Genomic DNA, 8,562 nt, shown 5'->3' with positions numbered 1-8,562 from the left:
GCTGTACACAATTGATGTGTGTATGGATTGGGATAACAGTTGTATGAGCCCCTAATAAAATGTTTAAAAAAAAAAAAGAAAAAAAGAAAGCTAGCATTCTTGGCAGATCCCAAATCCACACTATTCTTCACTAAATTCTTTGCCAAGTTTGTAAAACTGTTTGTATTTTTGATAAAAATAAATCTGACATAAAAAAAAGAGAGAAACAAACAAACAAAAAAGAATTAGAAGAATGATATGTTTGGTCGGTGCTATACTGCAACCTGGTTGAATCATCCCTTCCTTGTAACTCTTCTGTAGGGGATGTCCAAATGTCTCCACATGGGCTTTGGATCTCTAATCCAACCCCACTCTTTCACATCAATATAATTATTTGTTTTGGATCTTTTGATACCTGATCCTATGAACAGTTCATGATCACACAGGCTGTTGTACTTCTTCCGTGTGGGCTTATTTGGTTCCCTGCTAGATGGCTGCTTGTTTAACTTCCAGCCTTTAACGCCCCATACGCTGTATCTTGTGATACCTGGGCACCATCTTCTTTCTTCACCACATGTGCGTATGCACCCATTTTATCTTCAGCGATTGTGTCGAGAAGGTGAGCATCAAAGAGTGCCAGGTTTAGAACAAAGTGTTCTTGTGTTTAGGGAGGCCTTGAGTAGAGGCCCAAAGTCCGTCTGCTATCTTAATACTTCACATATAAATATATGTACATTAGCCTCTATCCCTTTCATTATAAATTAATATATTTACATATATACATACCTCTATAAATAGCTTTTGCCTTCTTTCCATTATTTCCTTTCACCTTCCTCCTGTCCCACTATCATACTCACCCTCTTATTCTTGTTTTAATGTAGGAAATTTCTAAAAGCTGTGACTCCATATATGTGTGGGTAGAGTCCAGGTCACAGTGATGACACCTCCTTGGGGGTGTACCCTTTTCATGCTATGCTGTGAAGAGCTTCTCTCTTGCCCCTCTCCTTCCAGCTTGACCAGGTTGTTCCTGCATCTCAAGTCAGGGTCGGGCGGCCCATGTGGCCTGCCTACACTGGGATGGATGTTCTTGTGGACCTGGGAGCCATTGAACTCTGCACCCACCAGCCTGTGATCTTCCAGTGTCTCACTTCAGCTTCCTGCTTCATTGGTCGGCAGCTGTGGGAGCCTGAAGGGGGTTCCAGGTAACACTGGACCCATGAACTTGAGTTGGGACTGGGGTGGGCTGTTCTCTTCAAATAAAGTTCTTTCTTACACTTACATGCTTGCCATTGGCTTTTGTTTCTCTAGAAAACTCAGGCTAACACAGGCTCTTCGAAGCTTAAGACCTCAGCCCAAACTCAGATATAGAACATTATCTTTGTGAACTGAGTCATGCCAACTGACTAAGCTGCCCCTGAAGCCTGTATCCTTCTTTATAATAAATGGTTTATATGAGATCTATGCAATTTGATCAGTGCAGCTATATTCACAATAGCCAAAAACTGAAGACAGAACCAAGTGTTTTTAAATAGGATAAAATTATAACATAGTCATAAGATGGTATACTATTCAGGATAAGATACAACTTGAAATATTGATACAGGAAAGAACATGGAACTTCACAAATGTTATGTCTGCATTGAAGAAATCAGACACAAAAGAATGTACACTGTATGATTCTATTTATATGAAGTTTAAGAGCATACTAACATAGTCAAGACTGGTATGTCAGAACAGTGGTCATGTCTTGGGCGACAGGAGGGGGTAATTGAGAACAAATATGAGAGCACTTTGGAAAAAACTGGAAAAGCTCTCTGTCTTGATTTGGAGAGAAGTTACATAAGTAGGTGCGTGTATACAAATTAACTGAGTTATATACGTACTGTTAATATGCATCACGCACTTTATTATATGTGGAGGAAAAAAGAAAAAACATTTGCATAGAGTTTATTATAACTCATAGTAATCTTACAAGAGAGGATGAACAGTCCATGGGATTTCCAAAACTGCCAATACTTACGAAGCAGACTGCAACAGCTTTCTCCCACCGAGCAATTGATGGGCACACACTGATTTTTTGGTTAGCAGTCGGCACTGAACCACAGTGCCCTCAGTGCTCCTTATCCCGCTCGAGTGGGACAGCGGTTCAGAGCTCAGCTGCTAAGTAGACGTCAGTAGTGTGAACCCACCAGTGGTTCCACGGGAGATAAAACCTAACAATCTGCTCCAAAAGATGAGCCCAAACCCAACCCATCACCATTCAGCTGATTTGGACTCAGTGACCTAAGGACAGAGTAGAACTACTCCACAGGGTTTCTGCAAGGGCAGTGGGTAATTTAATGTGGCTCTTTTTAGCCAACGTCTCTCATCAAACGACCTTTCCTTGCACGTGTCTGGTAAAAAAGTGGGGGAAGATTCTTTTAGGATTCACCTTTGAGTGATTTTGAACAGGGTTCCCTGGAGTGCCGTCCTGCTATGGATAAAATGAGTCCTCTGAGAAGCAGGCAGAGAGATCTCAACACCAGCAAGAGCTCAGAGTGGTGTGCACCCTCTGTACCCGAGACTCCTGTGCAATGAGCCCCCTGGATTCAGTGACAGTCACTGCATCAGAGCAGCAGCAGCAGAACCGGGAGTCAGAACGTGATCAGCATGATGGACTTCCCAAGTCACAGAGCAAGTACAGAGAGCCCTTCTGTGCGGGAGGACAGCTTGAGGAATGGGGTGCCTCTAGGCATTTAGTTGGAAAAGTTGGACTTGGCTGACCCATGGAAGTGAAGCTGTGTGCCTTCGGGCTGAGGTTTACTGGAATCGAGGCACCTAATTCAGGAAACTGGGTTTGCTGGTCTATAGAGCTTAAGCTGAATGCCTTCAGGTGGAGACTTAAGCAAAGTGATACGCCCTGTGGGCATTTATGAGCAGACTTGACAGAACTTTGTTACATCTGGTAAACAACTCTGAACATTTCTCACTGGCATTACAACTTACTAACTTCTTTAATCACGAACTTTGTCTGTGAGTTCTGCATAGCCATTGCAATTATATTAGAACCTAGAAAGGTAAAATAGTGGACAGTAATTAAGACTAGAGTTTCCAAGGCTGTAATGTTTACAGAAGCAAGTATCTTCCTCCTGTGGAGTGGGTGATGAACTTGAACCACCTACCTTTTGGTTGGCAGACAAATGCTTTAACCATCTGCCCATTAGAACTCCTTCCATAAAAATCACTGCCTGCGAAACCTTTGGAGGCAGTTCTACTTTATGTAGGTTGTGTGTTCTCTCTCACACATAACTTGTAGTATGAACGTTCCATGAGGGCAAGGATTTTTTGTTTTTCATGCCCAGGGCTTAGAAGAGTACCTGGAGTCTGGATGCTGTAGCGGTTATGCGTTCGCTGGAATATTACCTCTATTTTGAGATACGGAACCTGAGGATTCTAAAGGCTGCATATCTAACAAGATCATGAAGTCAGTAAGTCAGGACATGAAGCCAGGCTTGCTTCAACGCTAGCACTTGTGCTTGTACACTAGACCGTGTTCGTTCTCTTTTGAATTAAGGAACGTTAGCAACAACACAATTTGACATCTTAAGACTTTTTATGTTGCCTTTCCAGGCCATATTACCCACCTGCTCTTTCCCTTCCAGCCCTCTTCTCACTTGTTCCTCAATGAATTTGGCGGTTTTTTCTTCATCGTCAAGGTCTTGCTTCTTCTTTTTCTCTAGTTCTAATTGCCGGCGGATCGTTTCTGGGTCCCTATCAATGTACTGAATATACCAGCCTTTTGGTGTTTCATCCACTTTGCACAAGCCTTACAAAAACAGCAGACCACATAAATTATCAGACAAGTAAAGGTATATCTAAGCATAAATAAAATGTTCTTTTTTCATTAAAATGTACTCATTCAAAAATATTCAACTACTCAAATTCACTTGCGCACTAATTTTTCATTATTTAAAGTTGATAACATTTAGATACTTTAAAATGGAAGTTTTAGCTCCTTAAAATATATTCTCATTTCTATATTGCTAGGATGAGGCAAGATACTTAGGCAAAGAAGTGTAATTTTGCAGAGTAATTGCCTAACTTGTCCAGGTATTTAACATCCAATGGATTCATGAGACTATCTACTAACTGAAATTATTCCACTGAATAGAACAAAGTAACACACTGAATAAAACAATACCGTGACACAAAGTTTCTTTCTCTTCTTTTCCCAGTTTCTTCAGTCTACCATGATTAGATAAAGCAAATTAAAAACCACCCTGACTGAGTGAGAAGTCTCCTGAAATCAGGGGAAAACAATGATAAATCCTTGCATGGTCAAAGAACTATTCAGACATTCATTCTCAACTAACTATAATAAACAAAATCAATCCTCTCTCCCAAATTCGTAATTGCCCTAGCCATCCTTCCATCGGTACATTTACATAGTAACCATGATCATTCTTTTTCTCTGTGAAATGGAGCCATGTAACAACTGTTCGTCTTACCCTCTCTGCCCAGCCACTTGGTGAAATCAGTTAGGGTTTCCCACTGTGTAGCATTCATATGGATATGCTCTCGATGGCTGATGTATTCATTATATACAATGTTGTTGTGGACCCGCTTTGTGCCTGAAAACAAAACATGATTTGTTTGCTGACCTTGGGAATATTCCAAAATTGCAATGAAAGTATTATTTGCCTAATACATAAAGTTGCTTACCAAAGCGTCTCCTGAGAAGTTCTAGAAAGTCATTTCGAAATTCCCTAATAAAAAAAGAAAGGAAAGCAGTTAGGTAATTTCTACACAAACCTCTTACAATCCTGAAATTTACACAACAGTTCTAGTGCCCAAATAATATGTGAAATTTCTAAGTTATGAGTCTAGAAAAAACAAAATGAGGAAAGAACCCCAAAAGATTAGAGAATATAGCTTTCAAGAAGAATCACAAGCAAAAATGTCAGAATTTTGGGGAGACTAATACATGCGATTTTTAAAATACCTGCCAATACTTGAAAGATGTTTCTGACTAGATTAATGCTGCAGTTACTGCCTACCATTTTATAATATTCCAAAATAAAATGTCATTGTTTGGAAGATGTGCCTAAGCCAGTGAATGCAAACTGACGGATGCAAGATTTCAGATGTTACAGAATCACGCACGGGTATCAGACTCACTCAAAGCAAACAACACATCAATGGATTTTGATATAACAGTACACAAAGTTCACTGATAGGGGTTCAAATTCCACATTGCAACTATCACTGGTCTTGTTTTGAGCAGTATCAAGGAAGAATATCTAAAATTATCTGAAAAGGCTACTAAAGTACCACCCTCCTTCCAACTTCATAGTTGCTCCAACCATAATAACATATCCCAACAGACTGAATGCAGAGGCAGAGATGGTGAAGAGCCCACTGTCTTCCATTGAGTCAGACACTAAAGAGATTTATAACAATGTAAAACAATACCACCTTGATTGAACTGTTTATTATTTAGGAAAATTGTTATTTTTCACTGAAAATTTTATTTAATTTAGCATGCACCAAGGAGAAAGATGAGGCTTTCTACCCCATAAAGAGGTACAGTCTTGGAAACCCACAGGGGTAGTTCTCTTCTGTCAGTTAGGGTGACTATTAGTTGATGACAATGAGTTGAGAGAAATCTATTATTGTTCATTTAAAATTAATTAATTAAAATATTTTAAAATGTTTAGTTTTTTAATATACCCATATAACAAAACCTCGGGGGGGATGTTTCAATAATTTTTCAAAGTTAAAGGAGTCCTAAGACAAAAACATTTGAAAACTACTGGCATAGAAGTTTGGAAAGAAAAAGATAAATGGAAACAAGACTAAAACTAATAGTAGCATTACTAATTAAAGCTAGCGTTAATCAAGTACTGAGCGCTGCCTACAGCACTTTATTAATTCATTGACTCTCCATATAGACCCTATGAAACAGTTAAGAAACGGGTTGTTTTTCTTCCCACTTTACAGATGAGGACACTAAAACACAGAATAATTACACAGCTCCCAAAGTCGCACAGCTGAAAAGCAGAGAGGCACCGATCTGGAGTCAGGAAAAGCAGACGGTAAGCAAGAGGGTAAGAGATGGGCTGACAGAACAGCAGCAGAAACGGGCTCACACACCCCAACAACTATAATGATGGCACAGGAACGAGCAGGATTTTGTGCGGTTGTGAAACAGGGTCACTGTGCGTCAACACCCGCTCAGCGGCACCTAACAACAGTCTGACTCCAGAGACTGCTAGTAGCTACACTTGTTGTTTGTTTGCTTGTTTCAGAATAATTTAGTACCGCTGAAGCAGAAGGAAGGAAAGACTAAACTGTAACGCACACTCATATAATAATGTCGACACTGTGATAAACTGTCAAAAGAAGATAAAAATTGAGCATAGAAAAACAGTGATCATATTAATAAACTAACAGAGCATCCAGTTGATAAGCGTGCATTAAATATCCAAGAGAGTAAAATGTATAAAGATACGTATTTGAGTTACTTACTCTGAGAAGTAATCCATAAATTGCTGAGGATTTTCTGAGGCCAGCAACAGTTGTCTCTGGTGAGATTCGGACATACAGTGACACTTAAAGCCGTTCTACAAAAATGGAAGGGTTGCAGTTAAATTCTGATTTCATTAGGGCATCACAATGAGCTCTAGCTAGAATTTAAATAAACCCTAAAAGCTGCTTTCTGATCATAAAGTGCAAAAATAACAATGACACTAATAAATAAAACAAGTAAATCATTATGCCCCCAGGCGGTACAGCTTCTATTTTGTCTTGTTTTGTTTATTTTTTATGGGGCTGAGCTTTGCAATCCTGCTAATGAAAGAACAGTCCTTAACGTTACAGAAAGAGTAAAACCCTGCTTTAGAAAACAGGCATTAATAAGAAACATTAGGTACAAGAACAGTAGAGTGATTTAAGATTTTTTTTCTTAATAACACTGAATAATATAGTGTGATGCCTAGTGCATTGAGGCCCCACAGTGAAACAGAATGTGTCCTTATTGAATTCATCCATGAAAACTATTTCACTCATTTTCCTCTACCACTGCTCATTTTTTGAAATAGATTATGCACATTACATAGACACATTCAATTTGTACCTTCTTCAGTGAAATGAAAAACAAACACAAAAAGCATGCAAGCTCTAACTCAGTAACTTCTGCTTAATATTTGCACCTCACTGTGACTAGTAAGGATTCCGGGTGACAAAACTAGTTTGTACTCTACTACTAACCTACATAACTTCTAGCATTGCAGCAACACACGGGCCACCACTTGTCTATATCAGTTTGTCACCCTGTGGAGGCTTATGTGTCGCTGTGATGCTGGAAACTAAGTGACCCACAAACACCAGCAGAGTCACCCAGTGAGCAGGCTTCCGCAGCGCTTCCAGACTAAGAACAGACTATGAAGAAGGAATAGGCTGTGGATTTTGGAGGAATTAGCCACGGAAAATGCTATGGTTAGTATCGAACCATTGTCCAATAATGAAAATGTCATTCCAAACCCATTCCAAAGAAAGGTGACAAAAGAGAATGCTCAAATTATAGGACAATATCATTAATATCACACGCAAGTAAAATAGTGATGAAGATCATCCAACAACAGTTGCAGTAGTACATTGACAGGGAGCTGCCAGAAGTTCTGACTGGATTCAGAAGAGGACATAGAACAAGAGATAGCATTATGGATAGCATTAAGAAGAATGGAAATCCTGGAACACTACATTGTGCTCATGAGGAACCTATAAATAGATCAAGAGGCAGTTGTGCAAACTGAACAAGGGCATACTACATGGTTTAAAATCAGGAAAGGTGTGTGTAAGGGTTGAATCCTCTCGTCATACTTATTCAATCTGTATGATGAGAAAATCATCAGAGAAACTGGATTATCGTATATATTGGAATATATATAAGGAATAATGCGGCAACAGGATTGGAGGAAAAGCTTAATAACAACCTGGGATATGCAAATGACACAACCTTGCATGATGAAAGTGAGGAGGATCTGAAGCCCTTGCTGACGAAGATGAAGGATTGCAGCCTTCGGGATGGATTACAACTGAATGTAAGTAAAGACAACCAAAATCCTCACAACTGGACCAAAAGGAAACATCGGGATAAATCGAGAAAATCTGGAAACTGTCAAGAATTTTGTCTTGCTTGGTGGATCCACAATCAATGCTCACAGAATCAGCACCCAAGAGATCAAAAGACACATTGCATTGGCTACATCTGCTGCACAAGACCTCTTTAAAGTGTTGAAAAGGATGTTGCTTTGAAGACGAAAGTGTACCTGATCCAAACAATGGTACTTTCAATAGCCTCACATGTATGTGAAAGTGGAACAATGAATAAGGAAGACCAAAGAAGAATCAACGTGTGTTTGAACCACGGTGCTGCTCAAGAATACTCAAAATATTATGGCCTGCCAAAAAAAAAAAAATCTGTCTTGGAAGAAGTTCAGCTATCCACTCAAGTACTCCCTCAACGCAAGAATACTTTCTTCTATTAAACTGGCATTCTATGATGCTCACCTTCCCGACACAACCGCTGAAGACAAAGCGGGT

General features: G+C 39.5%; 1 protein-coding gene across 1 annotated transcript in view; it reads right to left on the bottom strand.

The window, feature by feature from the left end:
- The window catches only part of KIN (Kin17 DNA and RNA binding protein), a 19,946-nt gene that overhangs the window by 6,251 nt on the left and 5,133 nt on the right, over window positions 1–8,562 (bottom strand). Inside the window, exons 2-5 of the mRNA XM_030889052.2 lie at window positions 6,487–6,581; window positions 4,681–4,724; window positions 4,467–4,589; window positions 3,603–3,784 (exon numbers count right to left, since the gene is read on the bottom strand). Of these exons, the coding sequence (XP_030744912.2) occupies window positions 3,603–3,784; window positions 4,467–4,589; window positions 4,681–4,724; window positions 6,487–6,581 (444 nt within the window). The remainder of the gene's footprint in view (window positions 1–3,602; window positions 3,785–4,466; window positions 4,590–4,680; window positions 4,725–6,486; window positions 6,582–8,562) is intronic.

The sequence above is a fragment of the Echinops telfairi genome, unplaced genomic scaffold (genome assembly GCF_000313985.2).
Source record: "Echinops telfairi isolate 266 unplaced genomic scaffold, ASM31398v2 ScPeMD7_7473;HRSCAF=8511, whole genome shotgun sequence".
In the NCBI taxonomy this organism is placed as follows: Eukaryota; Metazoa; Chordata; class Mammalia; order Afrosoricida; family Tenrecidae; genus Echinops; species Echinops telfairi.
Note: the sequence above shows the minus strand (reverse complement) of the source record. Positions and strands in the feature narration are given on the sequence as shown.